The 21,809-nt window shown below is 38.9% G+C and overlaps 1 protein-coding gene and 1 pseudogene across 1 annotated transcript; both read right to left on the minus strand.

The window, feature by feature from the left end:
- Positions 1-3,628: 3,628 nt before the first annotated feature.
- Positions 3,629-5,574, minus strand: LOC129424115 (odorant receptor 131-2-like; annotated as a pseudogene).
- Positions 5,575-11,498: 5,924 nt separating this feature from the next.
- LOC129424161 (odorant receptor 131-2-like) lies at positions 11,499-15,809 on the minus strand. Its single transcript, XM_055180758.2, has 2 exons — positions 14,847-15,809; positions 11,499-14,743 (listed from the first exon to the last, which is right to left on the minus strand). The coding sequence occupies exon 2, from the start codon at positions 14,738-14,740 to the stop codon at positions 13,769-13,771; it is 972 nt and encodes a 323-aa protein (XP_055036733.2). The 5' UTR covers positions 14,741-14,743; positions 14,847-15,809; the 3' UTR covers positions 11,499-13,768.
- Between the last annotated feature and the right edge of the window lie 6,000 nt (positions 15,810-21,809).

The raw sequence follows: 21,809 nt of genomic DNA on the forward strand, positions 1-21,809 counted from the left end.
GTTGATGTTGTAGCGACAAACCATCAGAACCCTCTGAGAATCGCATTAATTAAAAGGGTAATATCTTAGCACAGCGAATGAATAAACGATACTTGCGTTAACTTTTGTGAGGGCGCGTGTACGCGTCCAGCTGCATGTGCATGTAAAAGTATGAGAAAGAGAGTTCTGCTGGGTTCGTGGTCATGTCCTTGAAGTTTTCTGTTGCGTGGTTTGTTCCTACCGTTATTTCGTTGACCGGATTAATCTGTGGAGATGGTCTAAGTTTGTCCAAGTGAAGAGTGCCTGAGAAAAACTGTCCCAAGGGAGGACAGGTCCTCACTGAGACCTCGGCTGTGAGCCGCGTCTGCGTGTCTCGCTGTTGAGCAACATACATACTGTGAGCATATTGTAAGCAATTATGAATTGAAATGCAGGCCTCATAACCTGAGATAAGTCTATCCCCCATTGAAGTTAAAATGACCAATGTGAGAAGCTGTCGATCGAGCGGGAGGACAAGTCTTGGTTCTTGACAGGACATAATCTGCATAGGCTTGTTTAATGCAGAGATTTTGTTTCAATAATAACTTGGATTAATATTAAATGAGCTTGATATCATTTATGGTAACATGAAGCATATCATTGATCAGGAAAGGAAATATGTATTTATTACATTACATGCATTACAGGAATATATAATATATACATTTTAATGGCTTGTGATCTTTAAACTAGAGAATGAGGTCCACCTCAATGGTCTCTGGCCATTGTCACTTGAAACCTTAGATCTCAATTTTCTCTGGAATTCTTTTGAAGCTTGCTTTTAAGTGTGAATTTAATTAGATTGTTGCAGTAAAAGACAGTCAGAGAGAGTCAATAGTTCTGGAAGTTGTGTGTTATAAGGAGATTAAGATCTCTGATGAAAGCGTTATGAGCAGACCTTGTTGGTGACCTGGGGCCCTATTTTAACGATCTGAAACCGCAAGTGCGAAGCGCAGAGCGCAAGTGACTTTGTGGGCGGATCTTGGGCGCTGTTGCTATTTTCACGGCGGGAGAAATAAGTCTTGCGCCGGGCGCAAATCAATAAGGGGTTGGTCTGAAGTAGGTTCATTATTCATAGGTGTGGTTTGGGGCGTAACGTCAAATAAACCAATCAGAACGCTATCCAACATTCCCTTTAAATGCAAGGGCGCAAGTTCCATGGCGGGTTGCTATTATTATGACGGATTTACCAGGGCGCACGCCAGGAGCGGTTCACAGCCGAGGAGACCGACGTTCTTGTAAGAGCAGTCAAAGACAGAGAAGTTGTTTTGTATGAGGATGGGAGAAACCCGCCCGAATCAGCGTCGGTTAAACAGAGAGGAAATATCCGCAATTGTCTCATCAGCTGCGCCAAGCACTAAAATGATGTCAGGAGACGGGGGGATCCCAAGCTTGCCAGCATAAATCGGGCACGCCGGGCACACAGGAGGACATCGCTGCGTCCACCCCTCACAGCTGAAGGGGTTTGGGGGCTTTGAAATCGGGACACAAGAAACGCAAGGTCCAACCCCAAAGTACACTTACAAATCAAGTTCATACATAAAGGTTTCTTATGAAAACATTTTAATTATTATTTACATAAAATAAACGTAATACAGTCACACAACAAACTTATGAAAATATTTTAATCGTTATTTGCATGATAATTGTTTAACGCTGCCACACAAAATAAATAAAAAACTATCACCACAATGCTCACCATTATGATTTCCCTTATCTCATGTATTAATATTTTTTATTGTAACAATTTATGATGATTTCCCTTATCTTATATTTTTTATTGTAAAAATGTATGATTTGCAAAAATAACTGTTGCATCTGTGTAGATTAGATAAGCAATGCGCGTTGTGCACGTTATACATTATGGTCAAGCATGCGCCCTTAAAATAGCATAATGAACCACGCGCAACGCGCCACTGACTTTAGACTAGTTTTTTTTGGTTAGTAGCGCAATTGTTTTTTGAAACTGCACAAATAGCATAAGAGATGGTTTGCGCCGGAGCACGCCTCCTTTTTTGCGCTGAACCGCCCAGGGAGCGCAAGTTCATTCCCTAGTTTGCCGACGTGCGTCTGTGGAGGGAAAAACCCGCTGTGCGCCAGTGCAAAATACGAAATGATACATGCGTCACTGACAAAGTCAATTGCGCTGGGTGCAAGATAGGGCCCCTGGTGTTAAAATGCAATCTAGGGTCACAGTGTGACGCTGACAATGACCCAGATGACAAGACCTCCATCTGACGTCCGGCCAGATGTAACAATCTAATCAGTAGTGCATTCAATAACCTCCTCAATGATCCCACTGTGCAACCCCTGCAGTACATCCTAATCTGTAGTATCAAAGGAGTCTCTCCGAGCCTGCTCCGTCTCTGGAGACCACTTCCTAAAAGAGTGTGTGGTTATAGGTAACCTCATCACTTTTGGCTTGTAATGAGGTAATTTGTGGTCTGCTTTTCCCAGTGCAGGCAGTGGGGTGGCACTGTAGGGGTCAATAATCTCTTTCCACCATGGTGTTACAGTCCACATACTGTGTGAAAAGCATATAATGTTGTGTCCAGAGTCATGTGTCAATACCCAAAGATTAAACACAAGCGCTTTAGGGTGCTGTGTTTGTAATTTAGCAACAGCGAAATGGATGACGTTACATGCTACTTTCGCGTCGGCACGCTGGGGATGTAAACATTGACCACAATTGTGAGTTCAGACTCTCTGGGCAAGTAATAGGGATGCAAACTTACTGCCAGAAGTTCAATTCCTTCCCTGTAGCAGCTGGAGATTTTAATGCTCACATGTCCCAGATTATACCATCTTGTGTTCATGTATAAGGCGAGTCCTTCTTTCTCCTTTCCGCTGGCTTTAGTGTCTCTATCCGCCCTAACTGTTTTGAAATCCAGGTAGCTAAACGTTAGCATCCGGTATGTTAGTCGTGAGCCACATTTCACAAAAGCACAACAAACTTTACTCTCTATAGATCTTGATTTTTTACCAGCCCAGCAAGTTCGTCGATCTTGTTTGGTAGGGAGTTCACATTCCCCATGATCACAGGAGGTACTGAAGGCTTATATCTCCATTTCGCTAGCTGAAAGGCTTCACTTAGCCTTTAGCTTAGCGCCGGCTCTGCAGCCGCAATACGGCCTCCTCACCCTCGTCAGGTAGATAGGGAATCATACCGCGTGCGATTTGTTCAGAGCAAGTAACTGATTTGTCAAATAAACAAATTTCCTCATGTGCAAATCTACATTCAAAGGAATAATGCAAACACTAAAACACTAATAAGAAGACAACACACGGCTGCTGGGAAAGGCACTGTTGAAGTGTGAAAACTAGTGTGTGAAAATTTACAGAGTTTAAAGTAACTTGTATTTACTATCCAAGGCCATTCATGAAATAGCACAGAAGTAACTGTGTTACTAAATTCCATCTATTGCAGAATGCGATTTAACATTTAAAACCGGCAGGGTCGTTGTATGCAAACGCCAGCGGGCAAAGTTTCCCTAAAAAACATAAATACTTTAAAAACATGAGTTTTTTTTTATTGCCCACAGTAAAGAGGTCAGTCTTTATCTCCCATTCCCAAAAACAGACAATAAAACATAAGCTTTTACTAAACTGTCATAGTTGATTTACTGAACAGGTAGTCTTATAATTTATTTATTTTCGAACAATGATTTGATTTTTATCTAAATTAATCACAAAATGACAGACCAACATTAGTGGTATTGACATCAGCTTATAGCATGTGAATAGCTAACGTAGATTTACTGCAAAGTAGCCTTAGCTATACAACTGCTAATATATTAACCTAAAAAAGACTACACAGCATTATCCTTTCAGAACATAGTTTAGAGTTGCTTTGGGACAGTTCATTAACATAAAAACAGAACCAGTGAGTAGCAAAGGTACAAACCTTTACAGCATTTTTGAAAAAGAATGCAGGCCTTTCTTACACATCTAGACTGATTATTTTTTTGATATTATAACACCTCTCCAGATCAGTTAATGTACATTAACACGGGGTCTTGCTCTACCTGAATGATAACAGAAGTAATATTTGAATAAAGGCAACAAGGCCTCGTCTCTCAGACCGTAGATCAAAGGACTCAAGCAGCGTGGCAGAATAAGAACCGTAATATAATTCAGATATCTGAGGGTTAAAAAGAAAGGAGGACTTTTACCTGACATCATGTACAGTGTTCTCTCTATTGTGGCATATAGAAAAGAGGTGAGACACAGGCAAAGTTGAATCAGGTGCAATAGCACTGTCCTGAGGGCTTTCTTAGCAGAATCTTTATCAGATGTAACAGACCTGGCTGTGATCATAATGCTTATATAAGTAAAAATAATAATTACTCCAACAGACACCAAATAAAAAATATCTAACCCTTGAGCTTTATCCATCTGCCATTTCGCTACAAACAGTTTCTCGTACGTGCAAAATATATTATCTGATAAGCTACTGGGGTTGACAATTAAGCCTAAAATTATATCCATAGCGATATTTAGAGAGCTAAGGATCCATATGAATCCCAAAATGATGTTGGTCCTTTTTGGTGTGGCAATGTTGCAGTGTCTTAAAGGGAAGCGGATAGCCACATACCGCTCCAGAGACATCACTGCGAGTGTCAAAGGAGAGTTACGGAAAGTGCAGTGGGAGATAAAAACAAAAAGAGCACACAAGGCTTTGGTGATTTCTATTGGAATAGAAGCCAAAATATACATGATGGTTGTAACAGACAAAAGTACAGAATCATTTATAAGCATGTGACCAAACAGAATGTAGCGTGGAGTTTCATAAAAGACAGACTTGCTTCTTAAAGCAAAGAGCATGACACAGTTACAAAGATGAAGAACAGGGGTATAAGCACAGCCAATGAAATTCTAGTGTGAATGCAGCATCAAAGTCTATCTTAAAGATTTGCTGGTACAGAAAAGACACCTCTGTGATTGTGCCACTTGGCCTCCGCCATAAGCTGAAAGAGAAAAACACCAATTAAACTCATAAAACTCAAAACACTCACAAAGTTGATTCTTAGATTTGAATTCAATTTTTAAAAGCTTTAAGACTAACAACAGACCTTAGACACAAATGTGTCTTCTTCCTATGGTGAATGTGTCAGACATCAATCTTCTATCCACACCAGCTGCAGATCCTGTAAGAAATGCTCATGAACTTATATAGCATTTACAGTGCCAGCTAGAATGTGGTAACCATGGCATGAGGGCAGAAGAAGGGGAGGCACATAGGACGCGCTCATAGAGCACCCCCTACAAACTTAAAATTAAAAAAGGGGACACTTCACAGGGACATGAAAGCCACATAACTGTAAATCAAGAGTGTAATTTGGGACCAGGGCCTAAAGTATAAAGTATGGACAGTATTTTGTTTTAATCATAATCTATGTATAATGACGGAGGCAGGCCGCAAATCCAAACACAGGTAGGTTTATTAAATAAGATAATCCACATTGGTAGGAAACAAGGACAAGAGAACACTGGAACACATTAAATTCAACAATACTTGGCCAGGGCAGAGGGTCTAGGAAGCTCTGAGGCAACCATTTCAGCTGACCTACGGGACACAGGGAACTCAGGAAATGGCTTATGGATTGTAGCAACAATGACGTGAGTTATTGTCTCCAACGTAAATCTCTTTTCTTGGACTTGAACAAACACACAGATTGTAGGTAACAGTTTACTTCCTGGGATTGGTGATGTAGACAAGACCGACATTATCATAATTCCTCCCGATTGGACTCACAGCCTGTAAGTAACTTTTGTTAGCATTGTGTTGTGAACGAATCTTTCAAACATAGTAATAAGTGTCACATTTCCGGCTGACGTCAGAGGTATTCAGGCCAATCACAATGTACAGATTAGCTGGCCAAACAGGGTGCTACAAAAATGTATGGTATGTGGAAAATAATTTGTTTTTAAACCATAAACCATGCAACCACATTGTATTATACCAAATACACAAAAAACATTGTTTTTTAACAATGAAATATGTGGTCTTTTAAACGTCTTAAAGAGAACTATGTACACACACCACCTTTAACAGCATTTATTAGCGTTCTAAAATGCTTGATTCTGATTGGCCATTCACAACATTCCATGGTATGTTATTCCGAATAACAACCGGCTAAAACTAAAGGGCCGGTCACACTAGTCTTTTTGTTCTATTGACTTCTATTCTTAAGCCTGCAATGTGTCAGACCGGAAATGTAAGCTGGGCATGAAACCAAAAGGCCGAGGTGTTGCTGCGCTGCCAGAGGCAATGACTTCGGCGGCATGAAGGCAGCTCCGGGAAACACATTCAGACAGCTTTTATAGCCTGCGTAATGGAATTCTGTTTGAAATATAAACAGATAGTGTCTTTTTAATTACCAATACATATTGAAAACTGGAATACAAATTTCTCACTAGAAATAAGCAGTGCTGTAGTCCAGGGTATACACCGGTATACGGCGTATACCCCACTTCTTTTTCAGTCGGATTTGCTTATACCCACCTTCTAAACAGTGATTTAGTGCAGTGTATACGCAGGTATATTGTGTATTTCCACTTCTCTTGTACCTAATCCAATCGCATTATTTGAAACTAAACACAAATATACCTTAAAAACACTCAGTAAAATAAGTTACTTATGCCATAAGGAGGACCGAGGGCAACCGGATTCCGCCTAAACGCCATTGGGCTAGGTTGCCGTCAATCTGACAATGCCCAACGCAATTGGATTAGAGAACTGTCAATCACTAACCTTGTACACAAGTGCCATCACTAATAGACCCCTTTATTGCCCACGTCACTGTTGCGTCACCGCTCTAGCTGGAGGCAAAAAATAAGTAGGAACTCATAGCCGGCGCGCTAAAAGTTTGAGTTTTTGACTTTAAAATGCCATCTTGTTGTGTTTTTGGCTGCCGGATTAGAAGGAACAGCACTTTTGGTTCAAAAATAAGTTTTACCGGATCCCGGCAGACATTTTCTTCACAGAAATCAAGAAGACAATTGTGGTTGAATGCAAATATGGCGTACAGACTAGACGTAGACGATCATAAATAATGCTCGTGTTTGCAGTGCACACTTCATATCAGGTAAAATAATCTATGCATATGTACTGTTGTGTTGGTTTTAGCTAGTACAAATCAGCAAGTTTCTGTTTTATAGGTGAAAAGTTGGCAACCGCGCTATTGTTTAGCTTAAATGTTAAACAAACCAGCCCAGTCTCACGAAATTTTGTTATATAGTCACGTATTTTTTTGATTCTTTTTTTCGTGCTATTATCACGAGATTTCGTGTTTTTTCGTAGTCGTGTGGCGAATTCCTGTTTTCGTGTGATTGTCGCGTATTGGTTACTCGACTGTTTTGTCCTATTTTCTTACCATTGTCGCTTCGGTTTAGGGTTAGATTTACATAAAATGACATCCCTAACCAAACCCAACTCTAACCCTAACGCCAGGCGACATATAAAAAAAATAAATCAGGAAAAAATAATGTAGATCAATATATTAAGTGACATTGTAATGCAAGCACCAAATCTAACCCTAAACCGAAGCGACAATGGTTTAAAAATAGGAAAAAAACAGTCGAGTAACCAATACGTGATAATCACAACGAAAACAGGAATTCGTTATACGACTACGAAAAAACACGAAATTTCGTGATAATAGCACGAAAAAAGAATCAAAAAAATACGTGACTATATCACGAAACTTTGTGAGACTGGGTAGAACAAACATACAGCGATAGATGTGTATGCCATCGTTTGAATAGTCTCTTAAAATAATCCACATTGCTAATCATAGTTAGCCCAGCGATAGGTTACATAAGACAAGCCTAGACAAAATTACCCAAACCACCTGAAAGTAATTCATATGTTGTCTAGGAAATATCTAAAACCTGGTTAAAATCGCAAGATTTAATTTACAAAAATACCTGTCACGGTCCCGCAGAATCAGTGACTGTACATATTCGGACACTTCCAAAACTGCTTCGGCATCCGTGTTTGATAAATCCCTCCTAAAACGTGCTATCTTAAGCTTGTCAACATATTTCCTCTGCGGCTCTTTTTGCCTCCAGCTAAAACCCCGCCCACACAAATACGTCACAATGTTTACCAACTGTAAAAGGGTCTATAGGAAAGATGAAGCGAGCTACTGCAACTTTTATTTCCAGATTTACAAACAAACTCGCAATGCTAAATCCCCGTTTTAGCTAGCAGTTCAAGCTAACGATAGTAATCAACATCAGTGTTGTTAGCCAGCAGCTCAGCTAACGATTGCCAAGCGCCCTTGTCCCCTCCATCCGCCTCCCACACCCCGAGTCAGAGAGGATGCCGACAGAGATGCATGCAGCCTGTCCCGCTACAGTTTTCAACAAAGACGTCAAACAAAGTGAGCACTTTTAAATAACAGGAACTTGTAAATGATGTTAATAACTTATCGCAGAGCTGTATGTCAAAGCTACACTGACAATGAATCTGTTTAAAATCATTAAATCAGTTATTTGTTATGTCATATTTAGATAAGTGTTACAGTGTTTAGATAAGTGTTACTTGACATTAGGTTCCTTGACTAAAATATATAAGCATCAATTTAGAAACCCTGCATTGGGTTAAAGCAGTGTTTCTCAAACTTTTTCAGCCCAAGGACCACTTTATCTTCCATTTTTTTCTGAGGACCACCTAACAGAATCCCACTCTAACACGCCACTAAAAAACAACAAAACAGGAAGGATAAGCTAAGTTTAAGTTTAATATGCAACTTTTTCAAGTCAAAAACTAATTTTTTAAAAACAAATGCAATGCTATGTTCAGAAATTATTATATGACTTTTATTTCATTTGAAAAAGTAAATGTGAAATGAGTTGCAGCTTAATATGAACAAGAAACTGCACATGTGAAATAAATGCAATTAAACATACTATAAATTAAACATAGTATAACAGCCTAGGTCCCACTTAATGTCATTCCAAAGAGCCAATAGTTTAAAACTGAGGTGGTGGGTATATGAAGTCTATGGTTGTAACTATTGTAACAATAAAATACTGAAAAAATGTCCAAAATCACAGAAATTACAGGGATTTTACACATGAACAAAAACTAGTACATTACAAAACTAATAGATCTGTGGATTTTAGCTGCTTTCAGTTGACGCTTGATCTTTTATTTTGACTCCTCTTTGGTTTAGCCAACCGATCCATTTTTACGTTATTTAAAGAGAAAAGCAAGAACTGATATCACAGTTTCACAAGCGCATTAAAAATCTACTTAAATAAGTGACGATTGTATAAACACTTGCCTGGTTTAGGTCATCTTTTGGCGGACCACTGAGGGGGTTTGGTGGACCACTAGTGATCCGCGGACCACACTTTGAGAATTACTGGGTTAAAGGAATAGTCTACTCATTTTCAGTATTAAAATATGTTATTACCTTAACTAAGAATTGTTGATACATCCCTCTATCATCTGTGTGCGTGCACGTAAGCGCTGGAGCGCACATGCGACACTTCGATAGCATTTAGCTTAGCCCCATTCATTCAATGGTACAATCAGAGATAAAGTTAGTAGTGACCAAACACATCAACGCTTTTCCTATTTAAGACGAGTAGTTATAAAAGCAAGTTTGGTGGTACAAAATAAAACGTAGCGCTTTTCTAAGCAGATTTAAAAGAGGAACTATATTTTATGGCGTAATAGCACTTTTGGGAGTACTTCGACTCGCCTGAAAAGTCCAGTAGCGCCTCACTGCAGAACACAACATCCAGGGGGCGGGGTTGGATTCAGATCCAGGGGCGGAGCTGTATCCAGATCCAGAGATCCCATTGGACGACAGTTTTACCACAAGACACGTCATAGCGTTACCATTTCCGCATTAACTCGTAACGTAATTAAGTTATTCTTTTGACATAAAAACGAACTTTACTTATGACTACAATAAAAGTAGTGCCTTTAGGGTGAAATGTAATTTTTTTTGCTATAATGTTTTGGAGTAAAACATTTCGGGTAAGCCTACTACGGGTAATCTTACCACATGAAGTTTAAGACCTATGAATGAATACAGTATAAATATGCATAATTATTAAAATATATGGCTATGGCATGTTATTTAGAAATTAATAAATTGAATGTTTATCTTTTATGGACGTTTTAACGCGTCTTTGCTAACAGCCAATAGGAAACAGGTTTTCCTAATAGATGGTTTACTTTTTTTATTTGCTAATAAAAGATATCAAATACATTTGTTTTTATATTTACTCGTATAGGAATAGCTTTGTAATAAGTTGGATAATGTACAAATAAATCCCTTCAGTGATTTCACATTGTCAGGAACATGTCCTTCCCGTTACACCTAACTGTGATACTTTCTAAATTATGAATCTTTCTTGACTATATTATTAATCAAACGTACATTTAAACTGATAAGAGCAAACGTTGGCGACCACAGGTTGCAACTCATTGCGGGCTGCAACAACACAAATATACTGGTTCGTTTGGCGGAACAAAGTATATAAAGTGGGAGGAGTTGGATCTAGATCCAACCCCGACCCCTGGATGTTGTGTTCCGCAGTGAGAACCATCTCGAAAAGTCCGCTCCCCTTCTCCCTCTCATAATGGAAGAGGGAGGGTGTTACTGCGCCGAGTCGAAGTACTCCCAAAAGTGCTACTACGCCGCAAATTATAGTTCCTCCTTTAAATACGCTTAGAAAAGCGCCACGTTTCATTTTGTACCACCAAACCTGCTCGTATAACCACTCGCCTTAAATAGGAAAAACGTTGATGTGCTTGGTCACTTCTAACTTTATCTCTAATTGGTACCATTGAATGAATGGGGCTAAGCTAAATGCTATCGAAGCGTTGCAGCGCTTACGTGCACGCACACAGATGATAGAGGGATGTATCAACAATTCTTAGTTAAGGTAATAACATAATTAAATATTGAAAATGAGTAGACTATTCCTTTAAGAGTGTCATATGTTGTAAAATGTATTTAAATACAGATAAAATATTGTTATTTTTATATTTTTATGAAAATATTGAGGCGTTTATCCAAAGTGACTTAAAGTGCATTATAAAGTATAGCCTATTGAAGTTTGTTAGAACTATAACTAATACCTATGAACTAATTTCTTAAAACACCATGCTTCCCTCATCTTTTATGTTTTTGAATATAGTATTTATACATTTTTTTTTTTTTATTAATGTATTAGGCCTACCTGTAATATTTGCAAACTGTCCCCCTAAATATATAATGTTGGCATACTCTGGCAGTACACTATCTGTTGCAAATCAGCTGTTCCAAAAGATAGTTTACAAGAGAAACTACTAGACTAGACTATGAGCAAGGTGAGGGAATAGTTGTCTAATTTTAATGTGTGAACAGACTAAAAAAGTGTACTCACAATTCATAATTAGCTGTCTATTCCTATTGTCTGTGAGCCAGTAGGCCCATTTTCTGAAAAATCTGCACCTCTTTGTGGCTTTAATTTCATAATAATCCTTACGCTAAGAAATAAAGCATCAGAAATTAAGTGACAATGTGAATATACTACTAGCCCATTTTGTGGTGATCTACTTGCAAGACTATTTACATGCTGTTTACAACAAAGGGCGTTTATCTATTGCTGGGACGCTTTAAAAAAATTGGGGGCAAAATTTATAGTATACCCACTTCTCCAGGCACCACTACAGCACTGGAAATAAGCTTGTACGACGATGGCCGTTTCTCAATCAGACGGTTGCAGCCTCTGGAGGTCGCATATGCAGGCTGCATACGTCATCAAGCCTGGTTTAAGTTAAGTGAGTATTATAGATTCGGAAATCACGCATATTACAACAATTTATGATTAACTAACCAGATTTATAATTGTCGATGTTATATTTACAAATGATTAAACCAAATAGTGTGTACATAACATCTGAACTTCTTATCTTAAAACTAAAAGTAAACTGGTTTTCCTTGCGGAAGGTCTGCATTCATTAAAAATGAACAAATTATAAAATGGCTACAATCAGCTGTGTACTTACCATCATTTATCAAAATATCTTCTATTGTGTACATCAGAATAAAGAAATTTATACAGGAACAACACATGAATGAGAAAACGATTACAGAATTTTGTTAACAAATATAAATTTATTGTAAAGTTTACTATAACATGTAATAAGTTATTCAATCAAAAAAAGAAATAAATGAAATGCTTAAAGCTGACATAACACACGCTGTTTCTGCATTTCTGATGTTAATCTGGAGTACCTATAGAGTCCTTTATATCTCAGAAGAATCTTTAGTTTAATCAGATTTATAAAAGAAAGATTAGCTTACCGAATCTTTCCAATAACGTACGAAAAAATGAAGAAGGAGGACTTACTACTGCGGGAGGAGCGAGTACGAGTCATACAACATTATACAACACTGTTTAACTTATGATTCACTACATGTTCATGTCATTTATATAATATGCACGCGCCTATTTACTTACTGCATGCAACTCATGACCCAGTTGGGACTTTTCAATGAAATCCAGCGCATCAAACACACGCAAAACTCCGCTGCTACCCCGGATAATAAACTATATCCATTGTTTCCATAAGGCTGACTTTCTTCTCCTTATATCCAAAAACACACTTCTTCTTTCGTGCCATTGTTGAGTTTTGAAATTAAACAGAGCTGTCGCGTGATGTGATGTTTGTAAGTTCTAGCGTCTCCCGCTGATTGACGGGTGGGCGGGGTTTCAGGGGGAAGTGCCCATAAAAAGAAATGATACGTATAGAAACCCCTGAAACATCAGCTGGACCCGTAATCGAAAAAAACTTTCAGAAACTTGTACGAACCCTGGCGAAGTGCATTCGATTCGGCAAAGAAATAGTCTGTAACACGCCCAACTACTTTTTTGACACTTTGTCTACATTTAGCATAAGGAAACAACTCTATAACTGTGTTAATAAGTCAGAATGCATGAAATACCATTGAACCACCTTTTTAACATTTATCTAAATGGATGTGTTACAAAACATTTGTTCAGCACAAAATATATCATTTGAATAATAAGTTTCTATTGCCCACAGTAAAGAGGTCAGTCTTTATCTCCCATTCTCAAAACAGACAATAAAACAGAGGCTTTTACTGTCATAGTAGTACTGATTTGAATTTTACCTGAATTAATCACAAATTGACAGTCCACCATTAGTGGTATTGACATCAACTTATAGCATGTGAATAGCTAACATAGATTTACTGCAAAGTAAGCTATACAACTGCTAATATATTAACCTAAAAAGACATTATCTTTCAGACAATACTTTAAGTTGCTCTTCTTTTAATTTTTTTCGGATATCTTAACACAAACCCCAAATCTAACCCCAACCTCAAGCAACAATAGTTTAAAAGATAAAAAATTAGAAACCTATACATTAAATGACATCCTCCAAACGCAAGCCCCATATATTTAAATTGGTGAACCCCAAAGACACTTATGCTTTAGAACTGAAAATCTGTTCATTACTAGTTGCTTCATTACTTTTCCAGTGAACAAATTTTTATGCTAATGTTTATAGTACTTGGTTAGTGAATGTCAGCACTACTTGAGAAGCAGAAATTATTATAGGTCTTATGTCCAACTAAACATTGGTTTTAACAAATATAGAGTTTCAAAAATAAGTATTAATATTAAACAAAGTTTCAGACTTTTTTAGTGTCAACAGAATTACACATTTAGACCAACTATTTTTTGATATTATAACACCTCTCCAGATCAGTTAATGTACATTAACACGGGGTCTTGCTCTACCTGAACGATAACAGAAGTAATATTTGAATAAAGGCAACAAGGCCTCGTCTCTCAGACCGTAGATCAAAGGACTCAAGCAGCGTGGCAGAATAAGAACCGTAATATAATTCAGGTATTTGAGGGTATAAAAGAAAGGAGGACTGTTACCTGACATCATGTACAGTGCTTTCTCTATTGTAGCATATAGAAAAGTGGTGAGACACAGGCAAAGTTGAATCAGGTGCAATAGCACTGTCCTGAGGGCTTTCTTAGCAGAATCTTTATCAGATGTAACAGACCTGGCTGTAATCATAATGCTAATGTAAGTAAAAATAATAATTACTGCAACAGACACAAAATAAAGAATATCAAACCCTTGAGCTTTATCCATCTGCCATTTTGCTACTAACAGTTTCTCGTACGTGCAAAATATATTATCTGATAAGCTACTGGGGTTGACAATTAATACTAAAATGATATCTATAGCAATAGTCAGAGAGCTAAGGATCCATATTAATCCCAAAATGATGTTGGTCCTTCTTGGTGTGGCAATGTTGCAGTGTCTTAAAGGGAAGCAGATAGCCACATACCGCTCCAGAGACATCACTGCGAGTGTCAAAGGAGAGTTACGGAAAGTGCAGTGGGAGATAAAAACAAAAAGAGCACACAAGGCTTTGGTGATTTCTATTGGGATAGAAGCCAAAATATACATGATGGCTGTGAACGACAAAAGTACAGAATCATTTATAAGCATGTGACCAAACAGAATGTAGCGTGGAGTTTCATAAAAGACAGACTTGCTTCTTAAAGCAAAGAGCATGACACAGTTTACAAAGATGAAGAACAGGGGTATAAGCACAGCCAATGAAATTCTAGTGTGAATGCCAGCATCAAAGTCTATGTTAAAGATTTGCTGGTACAGAAAAGACACCTCTGTGATTGTGCCATTGGCCTCCGCCATAAGCTGAAAAACACAATTAAAGTACTAATGAAAACTCAACACTCACAAAGTTGATTTTTAGATTTAAATTCATTTGTTTTTTAAAGCTTTAAGACTAACAACAGACCTTAGACACAAATGTGTCTTCTTCCTATGGTGAATGTGTCAGACATCAATCTTCTATCCACGCCAGCGGCAGATCCTGTAAAGAAATGCTCATGAACTTATATAGCATTTACAGTGCTAGCTAGAATGTGGTAACCATGGCATGAGGGCAGAAGAAGGGGAGGCACATAGGATGCCCTCATGAGCACCCCCTACAAACTTAAAATTACAAATGGTACACTTCACAGGCACATGAAAGCCACATAACTGTAAATCAAGTGTGTAATTTGGGACAGGGCCTAAATTTATGACAGAGAGACAAAGAGAAAGAAAGGTGGTGAGTCTACTATAGTGAAAATTATTTTAACATGAGTTATTTGTTATTGCATTATTATACTCAGGAAATGGTTATAGATTGTAGAAGGGGTTATCTTTGATTAACTGTCGATAAGAATTTAGTCAATAAAACTTAACGATTGTCGAAAAAGCAAGCACGTGTGTGCGGCGCCTGTGCAAAGCACATACACAGCTGGTGAAAAAATTAAACAAGCGCGAAGAAGTTAAAGTAGGCATGATCACAACGATGCACGATGCTCGAACACACAACTGAGCTTTTTAACCTCATTCGAGACGAGGCTGGCTGCTAACGCAACGAAATGGCATCCACAGTGGATCTGAGAGGGTCCGATGCCAAAAATGCAAACACGGTTTATTTTAGGATACTGAAAGCAAAGACCCTCTTCAGGAAAGCCTACAAGATTAGCATAGCAACGCTGCTATACACAGGAAAGGAGACCAGAATCCATTTTTAATAAACAAATTACAATGTAAAACTTAAATTCTGGCAAGAAACTGTTAAATGTAAACTGTAACTGACTGTCGTTACACTCTGAACGCCCGCAACATATATCATTGATCATCATTATTGACTCGCTGAGGCTCTATACGCTTAACACTGTTGCGGGTTTTCTAATGGATGGTTGAAATCTTCATAATATAAGCATCTTTGCTGAAAGTACGCCACTGCCGAGGTGACGACGGGAAAAGTGCCCTTTGTGTGATTCTTGGATATAATTACAACAAGCGGTTTATCAATGACTCAGAAAGCTAGGTGAACAATTTGAAAAATAACACTTGATGATAATGAAACTTTTATTTTGTCATGGACGCACAGACTTTCATCCGACTGTGCGGAGTGCACGTTATGAGGTGGAGTTTACTGTGTCTATTAGTCATTATATTTCATTACGAGATTAAATTGATGATTTTTATCAAAACACCAACTACATGGACTCATTTTACAATCCCACTAGCCCACTAGCTGATAATAATAATAATAATACATTTTATTTAAAGGCACCTTTCAAAGCACTCAAGGACAACGTACAGTAAAATGACATTCATAAAACAATGATGATAAGTAGAGCTGGGTGTTGTCCGCATAGCAATGAAAACTAATGCCATGTTTCCTGAAGATGTGACCAAGGGGTAGTAAGTAAATGATAAATAAAAGAGGGCCCAGAACAGAGCCTTGAGGGACACCAGTAGTCACAGATGACGAGTATGACCTAAACATTTTTAGCTGAACAAATTGAGTGCGTCCGAAAAGATAGGATCTGGACCAGGTAAGTTGAATGCCAGTGATACCTATAGAGAGTAATCTATCTAAGAGAACATGATGGGAAATTGTCACAAAGGCTGCACTTAGATCGAGTAAGATGAGTAATGTTAAAAGAATCAGCTGCCATCAGTAGGTCATTAACGACTTTTACAATGGCAGTCTCTGTTCTATGCAATGGTCAAAAACCAGACTGGAATTTAAGAGGTGAGCATGTACCTGAGATGCAACAACCTTTTCCAAGATTCTTTAAAGGAAAGGTAGATTGGAGATTGGGCAAAAATGTGAAAAATTATTAGGATCGGCACCCAGTTTCTTGAGTCTTGGAGTTATAACAGCGACTTTAAAAGATGAAGGAACAACCCCAGAAGACAAGGAAGAAAGAATAATATTGGTTACTATACCAGATAGAGTGGATAAGCAGGCTTTAACTAAATGAGTAGGGAGTGGGTCTAACTGACAGGTGGAAGACTTACACTCCCTGACAAAAGTCTTGTAGCTTGTGTACAAATTGACCTGAAGTGCCGCTAAAATATATTTCTAATGAAGATTTGTTTTGAAGAAATGGCTCATTTTAATCCCAACCTCTTTTGTAATAATGTTTCAGTGCAAAACAAAACTGTCAAAAAGTATTCTAATATTCACAGCTTGGTAAAGCCCATTGAGTCAATTTTTGCAAAGACAAAAGTGTTGTTGCCTTGTCATATGAGCTTCATCTGTGACTAAAAAATTAATCAATTAGGTCTCAGGTGTGTATAAAAAGAACCCCAGTACGTTAGACCTTCACATCAACTGCAACTAGACCCCTGCAAACATGCCTAAGATTCACCCTGAGACTAAAGTTTTGATTATCAAGAGGGTGAAGACCAAATCCACTGCTGATGTGGCAGACACCTTCAATGTGTCTCAGCATCAAGTACAGAGGATAAAAAAATATTTGAAGAGACTGGAGATGTTTTTGACAAACCCAGTTAAGGCAGACCCCAGAAGACAACTGCTCGAGAGGACTTTTTGTTGGCTCGAAAATCCAAGGCCTGCCCATTTTCCACTGCAGCACAGCTGGTCACCAGAAATCCTTGTGTCAACCAGAACAGTTTGTCAGATTTTGTCTCGAAATGGCCTCTATGGTCGAATCAGTGCCCAGAAGCCAGTGTCATGGAGTGACAAAACAAGGCGGAACTAAAGATGGCAGAGGAAGTCCTGGACCGTTGTGCCAGAACACCCGGCCAGATTCTGGTGACTCCGAGCAGCTGAAATCGGGTGATATCAGCGTCAGGTGTGCTTGTTGAGTGTGGCGAACGATGATTGGGCGATCTAGCAAAGAGGAGGCACATAAATAAGGGCATGGAGAAACCGGAAGGCGCGGTTGATTTGCGGGCGAGTTTGTTTTCCGCCAAAGGCGGACGGAATCCTTGCCCTCGACAGAGTCGCAAGGCCCCGTTGATCCGAGCGGAAAGAGACGGGGCTGAAGGAGACAGGAAGAGGGAAGTGCATTCCAGCAGCAGTTTATTCCAGCCGATACGGCGAGTGAGTGGAGTGTTTGGGCGAGTGCAGCGGAAAGAAGGCGGAGGATATTGTTGGCTGGGCGAAGAAGGATTAAGGATTGGACAGAAACAGAGACCCGGCTGAGTATATTGAGAGCTATATCTAACTGTGAAACGTTCCCTGGAAATGTGTAACAAACTCTGAGTGATTGCAGACAGGAAGACTCACTGGAAGTATTGCCGAAGGAGGCCATTCAGAGACAGTCACACAGCAGCAGGGAAATCATCTAATAGCGGGAGAGGAGAGGAAAAGAGACTTTGTGTTGATCACAGTGTGAATACCCCAAATCACTGTAAAGCAGCGTATTTCATCTAGACTATCTGTGAGTCTTTTTTAAGTGTGGTATAGTATGTGAGCGGCCCCACTGTGGAGAAGGATTGCGGGCGAGCCGGAAACAGTGAGCGAGGGAAGACACTGGGGTGTCATGGCGGCGACGTCTATATTAAATTACCTGTCACATCAGTGTCTCAACGATCTCCAGGACAAGTCCCCAGTCAGACGTGGTTTTGACCTTATTTTTAACCAAGAGTGTGTGGAGTGCAGTGGGTGAGTCCTTGTCCTTTGCTGTGAGTGTATCCACTTGAAAACTGCAGTGTTGTGCTGTGTCTGTGTTGTCAACAACCACCTTTCAGGCCAGACGAAATCCTGCGAAGGAAGTAAGCATTGAGGCTGGCGAAGTAACCATCTCAAATTATATGCCGTTGGTGACATCCTGACTTTTTCCCCCACGCGACGGTGGTGAGGCATCGACACCAAATAAAGACCCGGTTGCCCCTTCTGTATACTCACCTTATGCCCAAAGCTAAAGTCAGCATATTGTGTTGTACACCCGCCTGTATGCCAAAGTGAAGCCCCAGTTACCTTTGATGTACTTAACTTATGCCCAAAGCTAAAGCCAGCATATTGTGTTGTTCACCTGCCTGTATGCCAAAGTGAAGCCCCAGTTACCTTTGATGTACTTACCTTATGCTCAAAGCTAAAGCCAGCATATTGTGTTGTACACCCGCCTGTATGCCAAAGTGAAGTCCCAGTTACCTTTCTATACATATTCATCGTACGCCAGGAGCCCAGGGCACCTAAGTATTTAATCCCCCCTAACTGTTCTTTTTAAATTTAATAAAAAATTGTTAAATTGTATTTCTTTGTCTGTCTGGTCATTGGGGTGTTTTGGGACCTCCTCGGGGTGGAAACCTGTGACACCAGCACTAAACAAAAGACAATTGAAAAACCGTTTGGCATTTGCCAAGGCCCACAGCCTGCTAAAAAGATGGACGCTGGAAAAGCAGAAGGTGGATTTTTCAGATGAATCTTCTGTTGAATTACACCACAGCAACCTCTGATATTGCAGGAGACCTACTGGAGCCTGCATGGATTCACCAAGAAAACAGTGAAGTTTGGTAGCAGAAAAATCATGGTCTGGTTACATCCAGTATGGGGGTGTGCAAAAGATCTGCAGGGTGGAAGGCAATATCAATTGTCTAAAATACCAAGAAATCTTAACTACCTCTTATATTCCCAACCATAAAAGAGGCCAAATTCTGCAGCAGGATGGTGCTCCATCGCATACATCCCTCTCCACATCAAAGTTCCTCAAGTCGAAGAAGATCAAGATGCTCCAGGATTGGTCAGCCCAGTCACCAAACATGAACACCATTGAGCATATGTGGTGTAGGATAAAAGAGGAAGCATGGAAGATGAAACCAAAGAATATTGATGAACTCAGGGAGGCATGCAAGACTGCTTTCTTTGCTATTCCTGATGACTTAAAGCTGCCGTCGGCAACTCTGGAGGATTGAGCAGTTTCCAGATGTTTACAATTTCATGTCCCTCCCCCACTATCTCCGAGCAACCTCCCTCCGAGCTCGTTCTCGTCAGCACATGTGCACCAGTATTATTGTGAATGCATACTTAGCAAGAATACTTAGATTACTTAAATAACACTCCGAAATACAATCAATTTTGATATTGTGATATTGTAACACGAGCAAGGGGGAGGGAGGGGGATCTGTGGCGCGTGCAGGTACGGTGATTGACAGGCAGATTTTACACAGCCCTGCGCTGATTGGACCAAATGAACAGGGAGCAGTGGATTTTTGCAAAGCAAATAACAGGCTCTAGGTGGAGCTAGAAACGCTGTTTTTTTTCTTAAACAGTCTAATTTATGTTGTTCTATCGGAGCATAGTGTTGGTTTCAGTGAATATGATCAAAAAATATGATCAAATAAGTTGCCGACCGCAGCTTTAATCAATGCATTGTATGAATTCTTGCCAAACCGCATGGATGCAGTCCTTCAAGCTCATGGAAGTCATATAAGAGATTAAATTTGGATTTCACTGCACCACTTCATAATTTGCTGAAATATTTTTGCAGTAAATTTGTTCAGTTTCTGTATAGGCGACAAAACTTTTTTCTTGCCAAAATTTGACCTCTGTCTCTGTCTTGATTAAATGCTAAAAAAATGTAGTGAAACTAATTCATTTAACATGCATTAAACATCATTTGGGAGGGTTTTAGCTTTTCATATGAGCTATTTCTAACACCAATTGATTAATTAAAAGTCAGGTTAATAGCAGGTGTTTCTACTAAATAGATAAGCGACAAGACTTTTGTCAGGGAGTGTAGATTGTCGGATGAAACGTAATATTTCATCAACAGTCGGAAGTTCAAAGTTATAAAATGAAGAGAGAGGTGAGTCATGGTAAAGCAAAAACGGGAGATCGCATGCCAGTCTATTTTGAGGAACCAATTGTTGATGGATATTGTCGATTTTAGTTATAAAAAAGTCATACATTTATTACACAAGTCACTAGAGTATAAGTGGGAAGGAAGGCTATCAGGAAGCCGTAGGATAGTATTTACTGTTGTAAACAGAGATCTAGTGTTCCCTTCATCTGACCTAATTATAACAGAATAATAAACAGATTTAGCTGTCAGAAGAGCATTCTTGTAGAAGAGCATGTGATCTGCATACATCTCTTTTTGAAAAGTAAGACCAGTTTTAATGCATAGACGCTCCAGGCGACGTCCTTTAGTTTTTAGTTGTCTCAGTTCAGGTGTAAACCAAGGTGCAGAGTGAGAAAAATATACGGTCTGAGTTTTTAGAGGGGCAAGCTTATCAAACACATTATGTAGTCCCTCATTATAGTGGGAAACTAAGTCATCTGGAGTAAAAAAAATACATCTCTCATGAGGGAATTATCAAGTTCATCCCTTAACGTAACCATGATTCGAAGCCTCAAAGAGGGTTTCGAAAACAGAGACAGGCTATTAACATAAAAACAGAACTAGTGAGTAGCAAAGGTACAAACCTTTACAGCATTTTTTAAGCATGTAAGCCTCTGTGATCTACAGCAAAGCATAAAGCATCTCATGCATTAACTAGCATAAAATGTAAATACTGGACTGAAGTCTCATCAATTTGCGTATAAATAACACAACTTTTCAAAATCATGCAGTGCATACGTCAAATTTTGCATCCATATGATATGGCCTGTCCTTCCCATTCATTTTATGTATTGGTTTCTATTTTCTAAATATGATTTACATTTTTATCACATATTTAGCACAACTTAATAAATAAATGATAGACTTTTGAACTGAAAATCTGTTCATTACTAGTTGCTTCATTACTTTTCCAGTAATCAAATTTTTATGCTAATGTTTATAGTATTTGTTTACTGAATGTCAGCACTACTTGAGAAGCAGACATGATTATAGGTCTTAGGTCCAACTAAATATCGTTTTAACAAATAGAGTTTTAAAAATAAGTTTTAAAATATTAATATTAAACAAAGTTTCAGACATTTTTAGAATCAGTAGTT

This window comes from Misgurnus anguillicaudatus, chromosome 9 (genome assembly GCF_027580225.2).
Source record: "Misgurnus anguillicaudatus chromosome 9, ASM2758022v2, whole genome shotgun sequence".
NCBI lineage: Eukaryota > Metazoa > Chordata > Actinopteri > Cypriniformes > Cobitidae > Misgurnus > Misgurnus anguillicaudatus.